Raw genomic sequence first — 22,768 nt, forward strand, 5'->3', positions numbered from 1 at the left:
ACTGGATGAGGTCATGTGACAGTTTACTGGTCTCATAGCCACACCCGATTGTTAAAAACCAGTCTCTTTTTTATCTATGATGTCTCTCAGAGTGACACGTCTGGCTCTCTGATGCCAGGAGAACAGCAGCCAGGTTGCACCCCAACCTATCAGCAAGCCCACAATGCCCAGAACCACCGGCACCCAGACAGGCACAGAGGCAGGACAGGGGGTCAGAGGAAATCCCGTGGAGTCAGTGGAGGTGGGAGCCGGTGAGGGTCCAGTGGTGGATGGAGGTGGGCTGCTGTTCAGGCGGGTGAAAATGAAAGGCTGGACCTGGTGGAGAGAGAAAAGAAGAGCAGCTGTAGCATACTGTAGCTACAACATGTGTGTGGTTGTCAACATGTCCACTTTAGAATAAATGTGGGGTCTGTCTTACCTTAGTGGGGCACTGTATTTTTGTGCGATCATATGTGAAGTTGTTGTGGGTCTGTTTCCTGTCTACTGGCTCCAACTGAACATGCACAAAAAAGACATTTATCAGACGCCCTTATCCAGTGTGGCTTACAATCAGTAGTTACAGGGACCGTCCCCCCCTGGAGACAATCAGGGTTAAGTGTCTTGCTCATGGACACATTGGTAGTAAGTGGGGTTTGAACCTGGGACTTTGTGGTCATGACGAATAGACAGATAGAACTACTATGATTTTTACCATGTTGTTCCAAAGGCCAATAGCCATTTCTGCGTGCGTTCTTTCACTGAGGTGGAAACAGTCTACAGAGAAGAAGCTCATATCTGGAAACCCATCCTAATGAGAAATAAGAGTAAAAAAGTGTTTGCACAACATATTTCAATTTATAGAAAATGTTATCATATTATATTCAGAGCCGTTGAGAGTAACTAATTAATCAAACATTTATGAAGAGTAAAGCTTGCTATACTGTTACTGAGGATAGAGGCTCCGGCCGTAACGATACGGTCAAAACGGGGACACAACGTCATGGGCCCCAAACTGAATTGCGGTCCTTTCACTTTGCGTTGCAGGAAGTAAAAAATAAGATTTTTTTTTTAACCAATTAAACCAAATATCCCTGCGAATGCGTTGGCCAAACAGTCAGAGTGAAAAAGGCACCCTCCATCCACCCTCCAGCATCGAGCGCACTTTAAACAAAACACTTTAAAATGTTCAAATTCTATTATACTGCAATAGAAATTTCTCACCCCAGTCAGAGGGAGGATTGGGTGTCGTAAGAAAGACTGGATCACCACAGTGAAATCCTCCCTTCCGTCATATCGTCCCCCTGAGATAAGTCGTTGGGTCTCGATCTGAGGTCGAGGGGAACGAAAATTCATGTTTCAGGGTGGAGGTCCGCTTCCCAAATGATTCGACATGAATGCAGTACCTGATATTGCTGGTTGACTCTTCTTAGTTCTGTTATTTCTGGTGAGTTCTCCTCCGGAATAACCACACATGGGCATTCATCTCTGCGTGAAACACACACGCACAGCAACTTTTAATCTTTGCATCGTTTGACTGGTAAACTAAGCCTAAAAATGTATATAGTGAGGCAATACACAAGTGTGTGAGGGCTCCAAGATAGGATTTATTTTTAAAAAGTACATATTAGTTCTAATGTTACCTCTGTAATAATCCACAGGCTAAAGTGCTTTTCTTCACTCTTTTCAACCAATCAATCTCTGGAACCTCGAGGATGTTCACCATCAATCGGGGAACCTAAAGCAATTACAGAAGATTGAGAAAGAGCAACATGGCTGAGCAGTATTGCACTTCTCTCGTGATTTTTGAAGTATGCACCTCCTTGTACAGAAGGTCCAGGCTTTGCGTGAGGTGCAGACTGTAGTTCTTGGGCGACTGAGCGTCCTGTGCAAAGAGAATACAGAGTAATATTTTTATTCTCTCCCACCTAATACAGTTCAATAATGTGAAAGCAAAGTGATTGTCACTGTGGAACACTGCAGCACAGCGCACGGTGACACAAAGCACAGCTCTGCTTTTAACCATCACCCTTAGTGAGCAGTGGGCAGCCATGACAGGCACCTTTGGCGCCTCGGGATTCGAACCGGCAACCTTCCGATTACGGGTCCACTTCCTTACCCGCTGGGCCACCACTGTCCCTAACAAGGCCACATGAGAGTAGATTTTACGCATCAAGTAGATTTTACAATAAAAATAATTATTATAACAAGTGGTACATTATAATAGGAGTTGTGGAAGTTTAGCAGTGCGTTCACAGTGCAGTTAACCCAATTAGATTATCAATCCATTAACCTCATTTTCATTCTTATATATGGTGCAAGAATAGGAATTTTGTGCCCTCCTAAGTCCTAGCGTATAAGGGGTTGTAAATGTACAGCATGCGTATAATGTAGAGCACACACATACTTACCTGATCCATGCAGTACTGGCACAAATCACTGCCTCCGACAAACAGCGTTACCAGTTTCCAGTCCGTCTCAAAACGGACTTTCTGCAAGCAGAAGAGTTATTATGTTATTAACGCAGAATATAACTTACTGAACCGTATAACTGTTGAGGACGTAGTTCCATGTACCGTATCTGCCTTCATGGCCTTGATTAGGGAGTCGACCTGAGCGGGGATCTCTCTGTGGAAAACAGAACAATGAGAACACGAGAAATACAAGTTCTGGTCCTCACACACAAACACCGGCTCACTCACAAGGCTTTGGCTCCAGCCTTTGCCATGTTAAAGCCTTTCTGAAGGGGCCCCTGACCGAGGGAGAAGCCTTTAAGGGACGGGTTGAATTTCTTCAGAATGTCTGAGGAACAGAGGATGGTGGAGGCATGGAGATGAGCGAAGAGATGTGGGAACTGGAGTGAACTGGAGACAGGAGAATGAACGACTCACTTGGCAGCGTGGTGACAGTGTCCAAGCTCTTGTCTCCTCCGATGCTTTTGACGGAAAAAAGCAAACACCGTCAACGCTTTGCACACTAAATGATTAGTTTCAAAAACTTGCAAAAGGAGGGGGGGGGGGTGATTCTCCCAGTTGTTCCTTGGTTCCTTCTGTAATGCATCTGTAGGGACTTTTGAGGGTTTCAGTGCTCTGCGTGTTTGTAAAATTGTGCATCACTGAGTGTAACAGAGGAACCGTTTTTACCAGCGCTGAGGGACACCCCCTGATTTGGATTATTCAGACTTTTTAAGTATTGAAAGTCTTGTGTGAGCGTGTGTCTGCACGGTGACAACGCACCTCCAGGAAACACCTTTATACTCTTTGCTGAGATCAAATATGTTCTTTGACTTTGCTCCTCGCCCTGCCTGCAGGCAGAGACAGAAGGTTTGAAACACAGACAGGACACACGCCAAAGGGCGTGACTCAGCAATTGGGTGAAAAAGAAAAAGTGCTGACGCGTCACATTCATGGGAACAGTGCTCTTCAACGGACTTCAGACACACTAAACCAAGCTAAGAGAGTTTTTTTTTTTTTTACGAGTTCCAGTAAATATAAAGCCTGGGCGCACTCGCATGCACACGTACAGTGACAGAGTCTCCCAGCGCAGCCACCACTTGGACGTCAGCAGGCCTCAGTCTGTGAACTGCACATGGGAAGGAGTCAGACCACCAATGCTACTCCTCTAATGAACACAGCAGAACAGCTGCAGTATCTTTTACCTGAAGTGGGAACAGAGTCTGAAGGAGCAACATCCACACAGGAGAAATCACTCCCCCAGTTCTGTACCAGCAATGAAAGAAAAAGACAGGAATAGTCTGTTTAAAAACGGCAAGGCACAAACGGTGGCTAATTATAAATTATGGCATGAATATGTCAATGGCACAATAAGTCATCAACTGGGACTTGGATTTGGGTTGACAAGCCTGTTCTTAAACTCAGAGGGCACTATTTTCTAAACTGGCACTTAGTGCAGAGCTGTGCACTGTTTGCTAATGTAACGTCATCAGGATTTACGTAAATTTAAATAAAAAGGTACAAGAAAGAAAGGCTCTTGGTGATGAGCAAGCACCTAATTTATAATTTAAGGAACTTTAAGTTTAACTTCCTTCCTCATTCTTGATGATTTCATCTGTCACCCAATTGAAAACATCGTTTCTTTCTTGTTTTAGATATTGGTTTATTTTTTTATTTAGCGCCAGTTTGAATACGGTGCCCAAAATAGTGAAAAAAATAATTTATTGGACAATCGACCTTCTTATGAACTTACAGCGATGGGCGGAGGGTTTGGTTTTGGGCCGGGATAAGTATAATTGCTGTTTTGATAGGTCCTTATGAAGGGGGATGCCTAAAAAAGAAAATATCAATCATGAAAACATATTGACAGTCAGCTGATTCATTTTATCAGGCCACACCGGTGATTATGTTTTTTCTTAATTTTAATTGAATTTACTTTGACTTATGACAGAACAATATATTTGCCTTAACAGACTTGATCTGATTCAACTGATATATTTCAGTGTGAAATATCATTTATCAGTAACTGGGGGGGGGTTATCGGTTTATAGATGTTCCTGATAACATTAAAGTTGATCGGTAACAAATGTATCAGTAATGAACCAAAGCTGTCTGACACTGTTCCACAGCCAACAGCTTGTTAAAGATCACGTCATGTCAGATGGCAATTGGTAAAATGAATTATTGGTGATATCATGGTTTGGGCCTGTTTTACTACGATCTGCTGTATCTAAAAAGAAAGTGGGTCATGCACAAATCAAAGAGATATTTATGTTTATGTATTTGAATGGCCGAGTAAAAGTTCTAACAAGGCAAGAAAAAAAGCAAGAAACATTACTGGAAAGTAATTGTATAAAAATCTAATACAAAATATTAAAAGCAAAGGTTCACATACATTTTGTATTCATATGCACAGTGGGTATGCAAAGTATTCAGACCCCCTTAAATGTTTCACTCTTTGTTATATTGCACCCATGTTTATTTTTTCCTCATTAATGTACACACAGCAAAGTGATACACAGCAGCACAGCACACGGTGCACACAGTGAAATTTGTCCTCTGCATTTAACCCATCACCCTGAGTGAACAGTGTGCAGCCATGACAGGCGCACAGGGAGCAGTGTGTGGGGACGGTGCTTTGCTCAGTGGCACCTCAGTGGCACCTTGGCGGATCGGGATTCGAACCGGCAACCTTCTGATTACGGGGCCGCTTCCTTAACCGCTAGGCCACCACAGCACCCCATATTGACATTTGTGCAGATTTATTAATAACCTGAAGTATCACAGTCTGAATAAGTCTGAATAGTTTCTGTGCCCACTGTATGTACTGGTGGATGAATTCTTATTCAAGTAGGATTTACAATTGTAGCTTTCAATTCTGCTTTGAAAAACATCCTGGTCTCGCTATTTTGCTATTAAAACAGAAATGCAGCACTGTAACACCGAAATGGTGCTCTGTAGCTGGTTATGTCATAATTTAAATGTGATATATTTTTTCTAAAAATTAAACAAATATACTTGCTAAGATTTTGAGTTTTTGCAGTGTGGGGAGGGAAAATGGGTATTTGTACTAACTTTTGTGAGATACTGTACGTATACATACATGGAATGCAGTTTTATCCCTAATGTCAATATCATTTATCGCCGTTTTAAGAACCAAGGCTCTAACAAATCACAAAGCAACATGATATTTTTCGTGGTGCGGGTGTAGACTTACCTTGGAAGGACAATTGATGTGGAGACCAGCAGAGAAGTCCTGGGAAGCAGTCTTATGACCTAAAGACTCCAGCTATGCAAAAGCAAAATAGGCAATTGCTGACTAAGTGAAGAAAACAAAAACACTTCCAAATACATATCCATCCATCTGTCCACCCATCTCACTCACCATGTTGTTCCACAGCGCACGGGCCATGAGAGAGTGAGCTTTCTGGCTAAGATGGAAGCAGTCTGGAGAGAAGAACGATCTGTCAGGACGTCCATCCTATTGGATGGAATAAAAAACACACAAATTATTTTTCATTTTTTCTCCTCATGAATGATATATAGCATATCTACTGAGAGGTGACTGGTTTATAAAAAAAATATCTTTTTTTTTAACTCTCCAAAGTGTGTATGTGTGGCTCTCACCGGAAGCAGTGGCAACACAATCTCCCTCAGGAAGGGCTGCACCACCACAGTGAAGTTCTCATGAGTGTCATACTGTCCTGCGTCCACCAGCTCCTTCACTGCCAGCTAAATAAGCGAGAAAGAGAGCGAGTAAGAGTCCTGTCACGCAGAGCAGTGAGATACTAACCACATGGTGGCTATTGTTGGTGATCGGTTCCAAAGGGGCAAGACGTGGATTGGAATATAGATTAGAATATAGATTGGAATGTGCTGATTTTTCAACTGGTCCTAGTACATCTGTAAAAAATGTGGCTTTTGATGATGTTTTGTCGTTTGATTGTCACATTCAAAATGTTTCCAGGACAACATATTCAGGATGTTTTTCTCCATCTCTGATGCAGAGAAAGTAGTGCACGCATTCATAGCATCCAGATGAGATTACTGTAACTCTCTGTTTTCTGGTTGCTCTGATGCTTCGTTGAATAAACTTCAACTCGCCAAAAACTCTACTTTGTTGGGAACTTTGTGACAATGTACACTGTAAAAAGCGGCATATTAATATAGATTGTTTAATTGATTGACATTATAAGGGCATACAGTGTCAAAGCAGGGACTGAAATGTACTTCTATGTGGAATAGCCACAACAACAGCATTCGAATCCACAGCAAATCATTCCACTAGAATTTTGGAGGCTTTGCAAAGGTTTTTGGAAGCAAGAATAGCTTGTGTTTGTAGAAGCCGTATATGTATTCTATAAACCATTCTATAGAAATGTTGGCATTCTTGGTAATGCATTACAGTATAGCACACTCTCCTGCCGGCCAATCCAAACCTGGTATTCCTTGATCAAATTGGTCAGCCTGTGCACCGCAACAGAGTCGTCTTCTGGCGAAATGACACACGGGCAGAGAATTCTGCAGAAAAAAACACACACTTCCGGCTTTATTTTTCCGGCTTTATTATTTGCCGCTATCAATAAAAAGTAATTTGGGGAGTTATGAAACGAGAGCCACTCACTTCACCAGCCATGTCGGGCACTTCAGAGAGGCTTCCTGGTGCAGGCGTCTCAAGGGGGTGATTTGGAGCGGCTCGACCAAGTTCACAATGGCACGAGGTACCTGGATGAGTGTGAATGAGAACATATTAAAGTGAATTAAGATACTACGCCAGAGGGCCCAGAACACACCAAAGCCCTGGACTTAACCCTGACCTCTCTATGGAGAAAATCCAGGGCGTCTTTCACACGACTGACAAAGTTTTCTGCAGAGGAAAGTATCTGTTTGGAAGGTAAGCGAGGAAATGTTGGAACTGGGTGACTTTGAGTGATCATGTGGATGGGGGGTTGTGACATAAACACTCACTGAATTTTTGCAGTGGTCACACATGTCGTTGCCACCAATAAATATGGTAATGACCTTCCAGTCAGATTCAAAGTCAATTCGCTGTACAGGGGAAAAATGAGCCATAACCACTGGTTACGACTGGTTTTAGTATAATAAAAAGGGTCACCGAAAGACATAAAGGTTTCATTTGGTGCTTTCTTACAGGGTCAGTCTTCATTCGGTTCACCAAAGCTTGAACTTGTGATTTTATGGTTCTAGAAAATAAAACAAATTTCATTTGTCATCAAATGTAGTTATGGGCAGTTCCTGTTCTGGAAAGAAACAGAGACTAGAAAGGCCACTGTCAAGATTTGTTTCTAGACTGGCGAAATAAACCACCGCAATTCTTTTGAAATCATTTTGTATAAATGTTTATATGCATTTACAGAAGACAGTAGTTAACCACTGACTTGCTTGTGGCACCTGGCACAGCCTGGTTGAGGAAGGCCTGGCCAGACGTCTCTTTCCCTACTCCCTCAGAGAATCCGGTCACGTTGGGGTTGAACATGCGCAAGATGTCTACAGAAACACACACACATTCACATTACCCACACACTTAACACATTCAGCTCTTAATGGAATCTTACAATCTACAGGACTCACTTGGCAGAGTAGTGACAGATGACAGATTGTTGTCACCCCCGATACTAAGAAGCAAGAAAGTCAGATTTGAAAACCACAAACCACAGTAAATAAATGGTGATATAATCTCAGTTAAAAGCCAAAGCAGAAGTTCGGAAAGGTCTGGGCTGTCACGCGATTGGTTCTAAACATTGTCAAGACAACTGGATGTTGCCTCACAAGGTGTACTCACAAATCACCAACTTAACTACCACACACCCTTGGCTCTCTATGCTGTTACACCATAGAGCTTGTGTGGTGCTACTCCGCCTTCACACAGTATAGACCCACCTCCAGGATAAACCCCGATACTGGGTCAGCACATCCAGGAGGTTGAATGGGGAGGAGCCAACTCCATTTCCAGCCTGTTAGAAAAGAATTTGGTGGCATTAGATACGTTGCATTGGATTTAGCACGATGCAGCGGTTTCATTTACAGACGGTACGGGACGTTGTATAGTGAAAGTGAAGTGATTGTCACACGTGATACACAGCAGCACAGCACACAGTGCACACAGTGAAATGTGTCCTCTGCATTTAACCCATCACCCTGAGTGAGCAGTGGGCAGCCATGACAGGCGCCCGGGGAGCAGCGTGTGGGGACGGTGCTTTGCTCAGTGGCACCTCAGTGGTACCTTGGCAGATCGGGATTCGAACCAGCAACCTTCTGATTACGGGGCCGCTTCCTTAACCACTAGGCCACCACTGCCTATCACCCATCATCAGTTAATCAATCACATCACAGAATCACATCACAGGTATTTTTGGATGGTGGACCACTAAGTAACCATTAGCGTCACTGCTGTGCTGATAATGTCCTCACATGTAAATAATAACGGGGGCCTGGACCACGATGAATGAGTGATTGTGATTAGCCGATAAACGTTTGTACAGTAGGAGACGTGCTGCCTGTCTTTCATTATGTTCAATGAATAGGGAAGCCAGCTCACTGTCAGGGAGTCACCAACTGCTGCCACCACCTTTATATCAGCCGGCCGCACAGCATGAACTGCAGAAGAGAATGAACAGAAAGTAAGATTTAGGTAAGTTTCGTATCTTTAGTGTAATGTGCATTATGTGTGCATTTGAAATAGTGGAAGTACCTGATGCGGGTGGAGAAGAAGATGGACCGATGTCTACACAAGGAAACTCAGTACCCATTATCTACATACAGACACACAAGCACACTTCTCGTTGAGTCTTTGTGAGAACTATAGTAATTAATCTAATAAATCTGGTAATATGTACTGTTATTATATGAATGCCTCCATGCCGAAATCGTATTTCAATGAAAAAAAGCTTCCACTGATTCATTCCTTTGGATGGAAAAAGGAGTTTTCAAACTCACAGGGTCGTCTGTGGATGATGGAACACCACAGTCCTGCTCTGCCTCTGGAGCGTTTCGGGCCGTTCTCAGAAACAGCTGCTCCCGAATCACCGGCGGATGAACAGACAGAGGATCAAATGTTTGGGTGAAGCGCGTGACGTGCAGGAAATTTATACAGAATGTTACCGTACACGTGACAAGTACAGTTCATGGTCTCACCTCATCTGGACATGGAAGGTACTTTCCATTTTTGACTGGTTGCAGCTAGGAAAAAAGTATACCATTTTTGTAATAATGATTTTAAAAACTAGAAAAATTAGAAAATACTGTGCAAATGTTTTAGGCAGTAGTGAAATGAAGGTTTTTCATCGTTCCAACTCCGAAATTGTTTAGGAACGTGCAGAACACACAAATGCAAATTTTTAAATAAAAAATAAGGAAATTCTGCAATAAACATTTTAGGTATATCAATATTTGATAACTGTTTGACATGAGGTTTTTACTTGCAGCTTAGAGGAACAGTGGTTTTCTTTTCACCGGTTTGTATTGGCATGGTACATTAGTTGCAATAGACTGTAGTTATTTACTGTAGTTAGTTATTATTTTACACTCAAACAGATATAAGTGGCTACATTCATTTCAGTATTAATTCAAATATATGTTCTTTGTAGAATTGTTTTCATTTAGTTGCATGACTCACAAGGTTTGCCCACAACTGCAAGGCCAGTGAGTCGGTGTGGAACGGCTCATGGGCACCGTGGGAAGATTTTTCATTCTGACGAAAGAAGGACAGAAGCGTTATGTCATTTATGTATAACTGCCTCACTAACGTTCGGCTTAGCTTGTTTTTTTTTTTTGCTCACCCAAAGGTCAGTTTGGCCTACAGATGCAGGAGAGCTCTGCAGCATCACAGTGAAATCTTCTCTTTCGCTGTACCACTTTTTCATCAGCAGGTGGCGATGCAGAGTTTCCTAGCAAATAAAAATCGTCCTGCTTTAAGTCCATCCTACCATTAGTGGCAAATGGGAGAAAAGACACAGGAACATCCTAGGAAAATGCAAAGTCATGTGTTTGTGGAGAACCTGGGTTCAATGATACCTGTAAGAGTTCGTGGAATATTCCTGCCATCAGTTTCAGCTCTGAGATCGGTGTCCTTCTACAACGCCGCACTCTGTCATTAAGACAGGACTGTGATTAGATTTTAGTGCTAAATGGAGTTGTGTGGTGTGTCATACACTGATGAATTAGATAAGATAAGATAACGCTTTATTGATATCACCCCATGAAAATGTACTTAATGCAACAGCCCTATATATATATATATACACACACACACACACACACACACACACACACACTATACACACACACACAATGATATATAATGTGAACAAATATATAGAATGAAAAGCTGGAATAAAATGTGTAGCTTTTTATTATGCATTTTATTCCAGATTCAAATATTCCATCCTAAATATATTATTCCAACTTTAAACTTTCTGTTGGATGAATTTTGTAAGAAACTAACCTCTGACCATTGCAACAGCTAAACATGAGGTGGCTGGGTGGTTAGTGGGTGCAGTTTAGGTTGTTGACATTATTATATGCAATTCTAGAACAAAATGACAGAATGTCTTCACCTGCTCTCTGTAAGACACACAGCTTCCATCTGTTCAGTCCACACCACAATGCTGACCATGGCCCGTTTCAGCTACAGTGGACACACATTAATTTTTAACAGTGTTAAAACAAGAGGGATATTTTCTTTTAAAATGTATTTATACCAAAACGTCCATAGAGCATACAGACCTGCGAATGCAGAACTCGGAGATTGTGCTCCACTTGTTGAACTATTCTGTCAGCCTGTCAACAGATGTATTAACCCATAAAAGATTCATTATCCCAATACTTGTTAACACTGTTAATATTTTTCTTAGTGTAAGGCCAGGCACCCTCAGGATTTACATGAATAAATAAGCAAAGAAAGAACCACTTCGTACTTTTTTTTTTATTAAAAATGGGAGGAGCTTCTTTCTCATTGTGGGTGATATCACATGCCTAAAAAGCATTAAATATCCTTTTCATTCTTGTATTTATGTAAAATGTGAATACACCTCCAACTTTGCACTAGAGAGCAAGCCCTGAGCACCAAATAGAAAGTATTGCTCTTAGAGAAATGTAATTATATATTGAATTATTGAGCAAGTCAGCATTCAAACGAATCTTCTCTACAACCATGTTAATTAATAAACTCCCTTTAAAATATATTAGTTTTACATACCTGATTAAAATACAGTTGGTGGTTGTAGCCTAGTGGGTTTATGAACTCATTTATGAACCAGAAGACCACACAGTCACAGGTTCGAACCTCAATTCCTACCATTGTGTCCCTGAGCAAGAACCTGAGTGTCTCCAGTGTCTCAGTCACTACTGATTTGTAATCCGCTCTGGATAAGACCGTTTAATAAATGCTGTAAATGTAATATGTTCCTCATAATCAACAGTTTTAGATTCAACCATCACGCCCAAAAGTTCCCTGAAAGTCATGATAAGTGGCATTAGGAGCTTGTTTCAGTCTACTCCTATACGGTGTTGAGGCCATGAGGAAACGGTCTGTCCCTGTGGTCTGAATGCCTGCTCCTGATTCGCTGGAGGTGAACTGTGATCAGGTGCCTGACCTGTTGCTGCATGTGTTGGGTAATCGGCTGATCGATCGACTCAGGGCAGATACAGAGGTCCTCCATCTGGACAAAGAACAGCACGAGTTTCCAGTCTGCATCAGGATCCACCAGCTAACGGGGCGCATGCAAAGAAAGAAATTATGCTCATTGCAGCAGTTTAATAAAAATCTGAAGGGCCCATGCTATGCAGCGGAGACTGCATTTAAATATGAATACCTTTTGAGAGTTCAGTGTCTGTAGCAGCAGCTCAGCATTCTCAAACGGAACCCTGTGTTAAACATTGGATTAATTTGTTAATAATCAAGTGAATTTCTTAATCTTCAACTATTGCTATAATTTAACAAAAGCACAGGAATACTTACATATCGACTAAAAGACTAGCAGAGTGGGGCATCAGCTCTGAAAGATAGAGAATGTTAAAGAAAATATTTTCACTTCTTCAGTGACCAGTCTGGTAGTGACATGTCCTACCAAAAAAAAAATCCATTCAACATGTTTTTGATGAAAATTCACCATGTAAAATCTAAAAATCTACAATAATCCCTCTGAAGTTAAATGTGTGAAGAAAACACTATTATCATTTACAGCAGCAAGATGCCCTTAACCAGAGTGACTTACAACCAGTAGTGACAGGGACAGTCCCCCCCTGGAGACACTCAGGGTTAAGTGTCTTGCTCAGGGACACAATGGTAGTAAGTGGGATTTGAACCTGGGTCTTCTGGTTCATAGGTGAGTGTGTTACCCACTAGGCTACTACCACCCATTATTATCATAATTTTGGTTGTAAAAAAAAAAATATATATAAGATGATTTTAATGTGTACAAAGTCAAACGGTTAAAAGCAGCCTGAGTAGCCCTGCCTCATTACATTCTATTAAAAAAGATGGACAATTATGTTTTTCTTAACACAAAAGCAGTGAAATATTGATCACAGGTTTGTCCATCATTACCAAAATGTAACAATCTATTTCAAATCGCTACATTGTAATTGTACTGTTACTGTATTGTAACCCTTCCACTCCTGTGATCAGAAATGACCAATAAATACAATCTCATGTACTTTTCTTATTGTTCTGAAAGTGTCATTTAATGTGTGTCTCATGCGTTATCTCAAGTCAGCCTTGAAACCTGTGCATGTGCAGACATTGAATACAATAAAGACCAGCATAAAGATAACATGATGGATAACACCATGCAAGACAGCATATATTAACCAATGTGTGTCTGTTTTATTCTTCTTATTTTAATACTACCTTTGGTAGTATACTACTCACTTTAAAAATGTAGTCAGATAAATCCAAACTGTTATACCAAAAAACACCAAAAGCCTAGACTTCAACTTACCATGTATTCTGTCCATAACCTCAGACAATTCGCCCCTGAGGATGAGATATTTGATTATATTTCAGTGCAAAATAATGACCAATGGCCACTTCATGTGTCTGAAATAGTTCATGAACCCATTTGTTGCACACGTGTTTCAAAGAAGCAATCTTCAGCCCTTCATTTGTGGCCGAAAACTTCCCTCTACCTTACTCATTACACAGTAAAAAGAGTCAATCCAAAAAATGTTTCATATCACATTTGGTCCCACTTGAGTACAATTTACAGTAGGGGGACCTACTGAACTGGGCATAAAAAATGCAAGCTGGTACAAATCTTCACTGCGTGTCTGCAGAGCTTCACACTGACTTTTACCTCTGCTGTTAGAGTTGGTTTACTCCTGATAGAATCGTTAATACTCTCACTAGGTTAATATAGGTTCACTCTGAATTATAGAGACTTTTTTTTACTGTGTAAAAGCATTAGCATAAAGCAAATATTTTTTTATTATTAATGTTATGTTAATGTTTTATTATTATTATTCAATTGGTTTCATTGCAATACTTTCAAATCTCGTACCTGTTTTAGTTTCCAATTTTTTTTACTGCATTTGTGGAACATTACGATGTGAATTGTGATCATCATTGTGAAACACTGCAGCACAGCACAGGGTGCACAATGAAATGTGTCCTCTGAATTTAACTCATCATGGCTAACAGGTCATGAAAGGCACCCGAGGCGCCTAGCCGTGTGTGGGGACAAATGCTTTACGCAGGATTTGACCTGGCAACGCTAGGCCACCACTGCCCCCCACTGCACCACCGGTCTAATGAAGGAAAAGAACCGCTTACAGAGTTGAAACCCAGAGAGAAAAACTTACTGAGGTGAAAGATGAAGAGCAATAGCAGAGAGCACCGCTACATCTGAGGCCTTGAGAGAGTGAACTGCAGAATATGAAGATGAATGCATGTTATTTTCCAAGCCAAGAAACTGCTCACCTAAAGCAAATATCATACAGTACAATACACAACTATAGAATCAGACTGAAGGTCCCAATGGAAGGTTCCCAGCATATTTTCTGAATGGAAATAAAATATTTTGTGCTGCCGGTCCATTCACAACATAGCTAATGTGTCTTCACAGAAGAATTATGTATTGTTCAACCCAAGTATGAAAAGGTCCTTGTAATAAAGGCTTCCTGACTTCCCTGGTAATCATTAGCACTGCTCGCCTGACCTTTTATCACAAGCCACATTCAAGGCCAGTATAAATTTCTGCACACATTTCAGTTGTAGATACACACATATTATATGGAAACGCAGGGTAGTCTGCATTCAGTCTGAACCCCGGTCATGGTCAAGTTCAAAGTCATGGCCGGGCTCTTTATTAGCATCGTAGAAGATCAAAAGGAATTAGTGCGGCATTAAATCACGAACGGAAGGATACAGAAGCTTACCGGAGGAAGGAGGGGGCCATGAGGGGGGGCTTTGGGCACAGAGCAGCGGTAGCGACTTGCTTGACTAAGAGAATAATAATCATGTTAGTACAGACTAATTAGCCTTTATTGGCATCAAGGTTTACTGTGACGCTTCATTTGAAACTATGTAATTAAAAAAAAAGAATAGAAGATTAGAATAGAAGAACTGACCTTGCCCTCCATCATAAGTGCAGAAGCTGGAAGCAGAAAGAACAGCGTGTAATATATATAGTTATATATATATTTTATAGTTATATGTACAGTTATATATATATTACACGCTGTGCAAATACACACAGTATAAATAACACAAACACTTTATTTCAGGGGCTAAAATGCTATTTGTTTGCTATTAGCAACTGGGAGGAAATTAAAATATACAATTGTTATATAGTCCCAAAGTATTCTAATCACCACAAGCTTTAATTCTGGTGGAAAAGATTCCTTTCGTGATGTTCAATTCATCCAGTAATAACCATGTCAATTAACAACAAATCAGATGGATCTGATGGTCGGCATCATTACTGGCATTAAAAGAAAATCCCCAGAAACACTCCTGTCTAAAACTAAATAATCTGTGTTGATCTGTGTTTTTTTCTGCAGGATAAACTCTTTAAGATTGACAATTGACAAGTGAAGATGAAAAGCAGCACTCATATCCAGAACCTGGATGCAACACTGAGACAGTGAATGTCACATAAAGTCACACAATAAAACAGAATGGTTTCATGAATACAGATTTTTGTGCAACTCACATGTTTGTGAGTTCTTATTGTAAAAATAATAATTTTTAAGTGTTAAAAGCAACAAGATTAACAGAATCTTTTAGACTGTGCCAAAAGTCGCTTCTCTCCATGAACATTTATTTTCCACAGAGTAACTGTAAAAATCTATTGATCTGAACCTCAGTTCATACAATGTTGCACATATACGTATTTTAAGTGAATGTCCATCCTAAATGAAATTACAGGTATTACAGGGAGCATGAAAAACCTGTGAAAGACAGAAGTCCAATCGCTGTCCAGAGCACCATCCAATGGTTTGAGGCCATCATTCCTCAGGTTCTCCTCCCTCCTGTGTACAGTTACATCTGCCTCCAGCAAGGTATTTATAATTGAGTGGGAGGGGGTGGGATCATATATTTTGGCATGTGATTATGCAAAGAAGAGAAAAAAAGGTGACATGATGCAATTAGTCAACCATCATATTTCTTTTCAAACACTTTACAAACTCTTCAGTTATGTCAAATTTTATTTATACACAAGGTAAAGCATTATATTGTGGAAAAAAATACTGTTCATGCATAGTACAATATGAATCCTAATACCATTATATGCTTCCATTGTAGTTAACATCGTAAAGAAATCAGAGTAATAATTGTCTAAAAATCCTCAGAGTTCACCTTTTAAAACAAGGCGTTCTGTCTTTGTAGATAGTGCCATTATCTGTACATTATTATCTCCATTGCCCTGCACTTGAACTTGCAGGCTTTGTTGATCGTCTCTGTCCCATTGCAGCCAGTCTGCCTTTGATTACGATTACAAGGGATAGTCGCTTCGAAGCTGCGTTTCATTCAGAATTCATATCCAATGTATATATTCACACCTACAGCAGCAAAAAAACGGTGCAATTCTACATTTATGGATGTAGAAGAGTGGGTGATCAGCAAATTAAGCCTGAAACCTTTTCTAGTAACAAATGGCATTAAAGGTGTTAAAACTATGAGTCCTTTTACCGTTAAAGTTTAACTATGGACTACTTCGACCAACTCTACAGCCCAACGAATATATAAAATCCAACATTTCGTCTCCATGAAGTGTTTTCTCATCATTTCTTCAGGAAAAATAATGCAGAACTATATTCAGGTTGATGGAAACTTAGATTGGAATCGATAAAACTGATAAGCTCCTTGATTACATAAAGATGGATTATCATCAGCAAGGGTCATCCAAAAGGGCAAAGTCATCCACTGTATTTCCCCACAGCACGACGCTTATCTTTATCTTCATCCCCACACAAGAGCCACGGCCACCAGATGACTTATTTACAGTTAATTTTGATATTGTACTGTATTTTTTCCTCCATGTGAGCCTTGAAATTGTCTCTTTCTTTGAAATTCTCTAAAATGGGCGTTGTGTTTATTATAAATGAATTAAATATACAACTTTGTATTTAATTGACAATGCGCTTTACATAATCAACTTGCGAAGATCTAGCAAACTTGAAGAGGTTCAACTGCAGGCAGTCGTTCACGTAAACGCTGCGTGGGGTGCGGTGCGCCCCCTCGCGGCAGCGCCGCGACATCGCGAGGAAAACAGAGGCACGTTGCACGTCCTGAGAGGGGCGGAGAGAGGGGCGTTGCACGTCCTGAGAGGGGCGGAGAGAGGGGCGTTGCACGTCCTGAGAGGGGCGGAGCTCCGGTGCCGGATGTTGACATCGGCGACGGACGGGACAGCTGTGACAACAAAAAGGTTCGTGGCGACGCGGAAACAGGAACCCGCGGGAGAGTGTCGGTCCCGAGACTCCGGCGAAAAAAAGGGCGGGTTGGCATTTACAGAGCCGGGCCCCTCGACGTCGGTCCTCCGAAACACAATCGAGCTGAACAATAAAAAAAAGACGACAAACACGGTAGGAGAAGATTCCGGTCGGCTAGTGTTAGCCGAGCTCGTCGTCAACATTTCCCCACATCCGCGCCTCGGTCGTCGGTGGGTGACACGCGTGATATGTAAATGTTTAAAGTGCGACCCGGGTCTGTCGCCGGGGCCGCGGGGGATTTGTGTTTTTTTTTCTTTTCGAGCCGCAGTTAATGCGCCATGTTTTCCAGAAAAAGCTGCAACAAGCTGCGAACGAGGCCGCGTTTCTGTCCCGGTCCGCGCCGAAGTTCGCGTTACGTGTCACCGCAAAAACAAAAATGGCGCCTTCGCGTCCGTGCCAAGTTTACCGCGGTGAGATGAGAAGTGGCTTCTGGACGGCCAGGCCTGTTGCTTCTGTACAATCTCTGCCTGTCTGGTGTCACTGCCTCAACAAGCAAAGCTGTTCGGTGATCTGATGCCGTTTAAAGGGACTGGTTGACGTACGTTGACGTACGACGAATAACGGCAAAAATCCCCATAATCTACAACAACTTTGGCCCCTCAAGTTATTTAATTAGCACGGCGGGGCACAGATCTGTGTTTTTATTCTTCCTGTAGACCACTTGCGAGTACAGGCATCCCTGTTCCTGGCTGACAAGTTTTGACTCTCTGCAGGACTTGCGACACCCACGCCGGTGAAATGGGACGGATTTTTCTCGACCACATCGGCGGCACCCGCCTCTTCTCCTGTGCCAACTGTGACACCATCCTGACGAACCGCTCCGAGCTGATCTCCACACGTTTCACTGGGGCCACGGGCAGAGCGTTCCTCTTCAACAAGGTCGGCTGCCACCCATGAGACAGATTCATAATTCACACAGTATGAGGGTGTACACAGAAGCCCTTAAATGGTTTTAATCACTTAATATGTACTGACCTGTTATGGTAAAGAGACATTGAAATGACTGCATTTTGGCCAACATTGAACATACCTCTAAAATAGCTGTTTCAAACAAACAAAACATTTAATAAGTTCCCCTGGCATGAAATTGTATTTTTTTGCTTTTATTTCGGTCTTGTTGGTCCTCTAATACTGTATCCAAAGTCTCTTGATGCAGAATTACAGCCTCAATGAACTCACTGGTTCTCAAGAGTCTAGCGTGTCAGAACTAAAAAAAAAAAAATACATTTGTGCTCATTTTTACATTCTATCACAGAGCAACTGCAATGTCATGATGAACGATGGAGATAATATTTTAGGGGAGGGGTGGGATATTCTCGGGGTGGATAAAGCATGAAAAACAGGACACAAGGGGACAAATTCCAGACCAAAAGCACTCTTTACACCTATCGCCATTTCTAGCCACTGCAGGACCACAGACGGGCTAGGGGAACTCGTATTAATGTTAAATAATCAGAAATTCTCATCTCATGGGACCCTTGTTGTAGTTTTGTTATTTATATAACTCCATAACCTCATAACAATGCAAATCACTGGCATTAAACATGTTTGCAAGGCGGGCGGTAACGCTTCTGCCAACAATTGTTTGCCCAAGGTGGTGAACCTGCAGTACAGCGAAGTTCAGGACCGCATGATGCTGACCGGCCGGCACATGGTGCGCGACGTCAGCTGCAAGAACTGCAACAGCAAGCTGGGCTGGATCTACGAGTACGCCACCGAGGACAGCCAGCGCTACAAGGAGGGCCGCGTCATCCTGGAGCGGGCGCTCGTGCGCGAGAGCGAGGGCTTCGAGGAGCACGTGCCCTCGGACAATTCCTGAGCGCTCGGCCCGCCACCCCTCTTCTCTGTAGCGCCGCGCCCCCTCCCCTCCCCCGCGCGCCCTTCCAAATGTGCAAGCTGGTCATTTCTTCATCGTTTGTCATCGTGATGGCCGGGTCCCCCTTTACCACCAGCCGTTAGCTGCTCTGGGCTTCTCGAGGCGGGTCTTTAAAGTTTATTAAAGGCATAGGCTGGCGCAAAAACCACCTTGTTCAGCCCAGCATCATGACAGGACGTGAAATACAGACATTTTCTCAAAGCGTGTCATGGCGGCCTTTCTAAAGATGTCAGCGTTGCGCATTTTAAAAGCCTTTATTTATGAAGGGTAGCCCCAAAGTCCTAGTGCGCTTGCAAATTCTGGATTTTATGGTTTAGATTTTTTTTTAAATTTGAATTTGTTGTGACAATGTCTGTATTTTGTGTTCTCAGACGATTTCGTGATCCTAGCAGTTAGAATTTTAGACGGGATCTGCGAGACGTGATCCCGAGTCGGCTGAACGCTGGGTCCCGCTTGCAGTGGTAAATGTGGCCTGATTGTACGCTGGGAAATACTTACACAAAGACAGTGGAGATGTCATTGATCCAGATGCCTTGAGCCCGCGGTTCATGGTGGTTTTACCACCTTGTTCAGCTTTTTTCGCGGGCGTGGGGTTTAGGAACGAAACGGGAGGGGCAGAGAAACTATCGCTCCCTCTCTTGGACTACATTACCCATGACCACTGAGGAGTCAAGTTATCAAAAAATTGTTATTCGTGTTATCTTGATTTTTCTTTTTGTTCCTTCTTGCTCTGACTTTAAGGGTATTTATTGGATGCTGTAATTATATTGTTGTTGCTACTATTAGACTTCTGTTATCATTTGCTCTGGTTTAGTCCGGGCTAAGAGAATTTCTTTCCTCTCTGTGTTAAGTTGTCATTAATAAAAATGAGTGGTCTTGCTGGAAAATACTTTTTAATTCTTTTTTTTATTGCTCACCCCTTGATTATATGAATTGTTTACTAATTTGTTCAATTAGTTAAATGTATTAACATTGAGTTCCATGTTACAGTGACATGCAATCTGCGAATAAATCATTTTGGCAGCAGTACTCCCCTACTGTGCAGAATGTCAGTGGATTCAAGAAAACCTAAAATCAACATCTTATTTCTCAACTTTTTTTAATATAATGAGATTTTAGTAGATTTAATGTAAGTCCTTCCAATATGTGTTTTTTTTTTTGCATGGCGAAACCAGGCACTCCTTCAATTCTTTCTTTTGAGTACAGTACAGTGACCTGTACAGCGATCAGTGTTATATACATTGCCCTGTAAAATTATTTGCAGCCGTAGTTTGCAGCTTCACCTCATGCTGAAGATGTCTGTCTTATTCCAGCTCAGGGAGAGACGCTGCCTCCTCTGTGTGCATGTGCGTTCGCAGACATATCAATTCATATTACATTTCTATGACTTCAGTATACAAGTGTTCAAAATATAACATGCATATAGGGCTTACAATGTTATACAAGTCTCCAACAAACATTTTATTTATCTGTGCTCCTTCATGCACACAGACACACACAGAGAGAGTTAGACCCCTAGTAAGAACAAGAATTTTAAATGTGCAAGTTCAATGAATGTAATCGCACATATGTCATCACATTTCATTGCCTGGCTGCTGAGGCCTGGCCAGTAAACAGTTCTTACAATTAGGCATTGTGCACCCAGCTTGGGACCCCTCCCCATTATTTATTAGGCCTGGGCTGGGCCTTGCTAGCCTTATCTCATTTCTTCCCATACCTCCCAAGCCTCGGTTGGCCTTAAACCTTTTTCTGCGGGTGTGCATGTGAGCGTATGATCTCACTGAAAGGGCATATAACGTTTAGACTGAACTCGGGTGGAGGGTCATGCTCTGTGCCTGCCACAAAGGCCCACAAACAAAGTCAAAGTCAGCTTTATTGTCAATTTTGCCACATATACAGGACATACAGAGGGATTGAAATTGCGTTACTCTCAGACCCATGAGAGTAACAATGTGATTCAAAATATACCACACTCCATTTCATGTGGAGGCTAGAAAATCACTCTAGCCATGTTTTGTGGGCTGCCTGTGGGCTCTTCCTCTGTTGCAGGCTCAGGCCTACTGATCGCATGGTGGACATGACGATCCTAAGGCCAGAGGAGGGATTAGACCCTGAATAAGTTCCTAATAAATAAGATCCTAAAAAAAAAAAACAAGCTCCATTAAAACAGGCAGAATTGTGTCAGATTACTCACGTGGGAACTGGAACGTCCCGCTTCCGTGGCACTAATATGAGAAGCTTTCGTCTCCTCCGATAAATTCTGTTCTGAGCCAGATGGAGACGAGTCTGGATGCGGTCGTTCGTTCAGTTTATTGATGATTGATTCCTCTCTCACTCCAATGGGCTCGTTCTTTTATTGCATTTTCATGTTAATCAGTGACAAATGAATGAAAGTTCCAATTCATTGCAGTAAATGGTCTCCCATCATTACAATTAGATGTTGATGCAACTAAAAAAGGACGAAACACACACACACACACACACACACACACACACACACACACACACACACGAGTCCAGGTCCCTTCTATCTGTTGGCGAGGGGTCTGTAGCCCATCTCGCCCTCCAGCTGCTCCGCAGTCAAGGTGCCCAGGATGGGCCGGCAGTCGGGGTTAAACACCGAGTAGGCGCTCAGCTCGCCGGGCCGACGCGCGTCCGGGCCGCGCAGCCCCTCGTACAGCCAGTAGAAGAGGGAGAGCAGGAAGAAGGGGAGGCCGAAGTGCAGCTCCGAGAAGAGGCCGAGCAGGACGAGCCACAGCAGCGCTTTCAGCAGCGTCACGTTCGCGACGGCGAAGCGCTCGGTCCCCAGCCAGCGTCCCACGGCGCTGTCCAGCAACCAGTCCGGGACCCACTGGGGAAAACCAGCTCGTCTCCAGCGCCATTAAAACAGGCAGAATTGTGTCAGGTTTTCCGGTATACTCACGTGGGAGCTGGAACGAGAACTGGGAGCGTTCGGCTCCTGCGGCGAATTCTGTCCTGAGGTGACGGGGCCCGGAGGATTCGGGGACGAGTCCGGACGCGGCCGTTCGCTCGTTTTATTCGCCATTTCGGCTTTACGCGCGCGGAATTCAGCGAGTCTGCGCTCCATCTCGCCGTACGCGGACACCCTGACGTCGGCAGATCCCGACGAGTCCGAAACCTGTTGACGGAACCAATGTTCGCATTAACATGTTTCACTCGGCCATATTTAGAGGTCGGCCAGAGTACGCATTGTGTCAAAATAAAGTTGTAATTATCTGTCATAATAAAAGTCCTATTCACGTTTGAATTGTGTTTCCCCCTCGTCACATAAAACGAATCATAATCAGAGCCTTGCTCGAGAATATAAAAGTAGACACAATGTTGGCATGGAAATCTGTTTAATATCTTATTTAATCTTATTTTTAATCATGTTTCAATTATATGGACCATTTATGTGTACCAACAGAGCAGTCTCACAAACTATAAACAGATCTAAAATGTGTGGACTGAAGGTTGGCCTGCTGATATCTGGTTGCCTGTTGGTATTTGG

At 42.4% G+C, this 22,768-nt stretch overlaps 3 protein-coding genes across 4 annotated transcripts; 1 reads left to right on the forward strand and 2 right to left on the reverse strand.

The window, feature by feature from the left end:
* Positions 1-51: 51 nt before the first annotated feature.
* LOC114763702 (phospholipase B1, membrane-associated-like) lies at positions 52-17,150 on the reverse strand. The gene is made up of 35 exons (XM_028953461.1): positions 17,068-17,150; positions 12,263-12,314; positions 12,044-12,157; positions 11,175-11,228; positions 11,006-11,076; positions 10,302-10,371; positions 10,066-10,140; positions 9,142-9,202; positions 8,989-9,047; positions 8,331-8,404; positions 8,022-8,065; positions 7,829-7,937; positions 7,582-7,633; positions 7,398-7,478; positions 7,247-7,312; positions 7,054-7,154; positions 6,869-6,950; positions 6,057-6,161; positions 5,815-5,910; positions 5,647-5,718; positions 4,183-4,260; positions 3,635-3,695; positions 3,500-3,558; positions 3,213-3,280; positions 2,868-2,911; positions 2,679-2,778; positions 2,553-2,604; positions 2,388-2,468; positions 1,796-1,861; positions 1,620-1,714; positions 1,383-1,464; positions 1,201-1,305; positions 692-787; positions 419-493; positions 52-315 (listed from the first exon to the last, which is right to left on the reverse strand). Exons 1-35 carry the CDS (start codon positions 17,148-17,150, stop codon positions 52-54), a joined length of 2,847 nt encoding a protein of 948 aa, XP_028809294.1.
* A 78-nt stretch (positions 17,151-17,228) lies between these two features.
* Positions 17,229-20,144, forward strand: ypel5 (yippee-like 5). Of its 2 annotated transcripts, none has more exons than XM_028953183.1 (3): positions 17,229-17,317; positions 18,095-18,260; positions 18,976-20,144. In XM_028953183.1, the coding sequence occupies exons 1-3, from the start codon at positions 17,274-17,276 to the stop codon at positions 19,198-19,200; spliced, it is 435 nt and encodes a 144-aa protein (XP_028809016.1). In that variant the 5' UTR covers positions 17,229-17,273; the 3' UTR covers positions 19,201-20,144. The 2 variants fall into 2 exon arrangements, with proteins under 2 accessions (XP_028809016.1, XP_028809017.1); XM_028953184.1 differs by having other exon boundaries at positions 17,266-17,474.
* A 968-nt stretch (positions 20,145-21,112) lies between these two features.
* Positions 21,113-22,448, reverse strand: saysd1 (SAYSVFN motif domain containing 1). Its single transcript, XM_028953246.1, has 2 exons — positions 22,181-22,448; positions 21,113-22,108 (listed from the first exon to the last, which is right to left on the reverse strand). The coding sequence occupies exons 1-2, from the start codon at positions 22,343-22,345 to the stop codon at positions 21,785-21,787; spliced, it is 489 nt and encodes a 162-aa protein (XP_028809079.1). The 5' UTR covers positions 22,346-22,448; the 3' UTR covers positions 21,113-21,784.
* Between the last annotated feature and the right edge of the window lie 320 nt (positions 22,449-22,768).

This window comes from Denticeps clupeoides, chromosome 14, assembly GCF_900700375.1.
Source record: "Denticeps clupeoides chromosome 14, fDenClu1.1, whole genome shotgun sequence".
Taxonomy (NCBI): Eukaryota; Metazoa; Chordata; class Actinopteri; order Clupeiformes; family Denticipitidae; genus Denticeps; species Denticeps clupeoides.

Bases quoted from the DNA above. Each gene is read 5' to 3' on its own strand.
- LOC114763702 (XM_028953461.1), bottom strand. From the start codon at position 17,150: ATGTCGCGGCGCTGCCGCGAGGGGGCGCACCGCACCCCACGCAGCGTT. The intron at 6,162-6,868 runs GTTTGGATTGGC...TCGCTTATTTAG, and splicing joins ATTTGATCAAGGAATACCAG to CTGGCAGTGAAGGAGCTGGT. The intron at 5,911-6,056 runs GTGAGAGCCACA...TCCATCCAATAG, and splicing joins TTGTGTTGCCACTGCTTCCG to GATGGACGTCCTGACAGATC.
- ypel5 (XM_028953183.1), top strand. From the start codon at position 17,274: ATGTTGACATCGGCGACGGACGGGACAGCTGTGACAACAAAAAG. The intron at 17,318-18,094 runs GTTCGTGGCGAC...GACTCTCTGCAG, and splicing joins ACAGCTGTGACAACAAAAAG to GACTTGCGACACCCACGCCG. The intron at 18,261-18,975 runs GTCGGCTGCCAC...TGTTTGCCCAAG, and splicing joins GAGCGTTCCTCTTCAACAAG to GTGGTGAACCTGCAGTACAG.
- saysd1 (XM_028953246.1), bottom strand. From the start codon at position 22,345: ATGGAGCGCAGACTCGCTGAATTCCGCGCGCGTAAAGCCGAAATGGCG. The intron at 22,109-22,180 runs GTGAGTATACCG...GGTTTTCCCCAG, and splicing joins GTTCTCGTTCCAGCTCCCAC to TGGGTCCCGGACTGGTTGCT.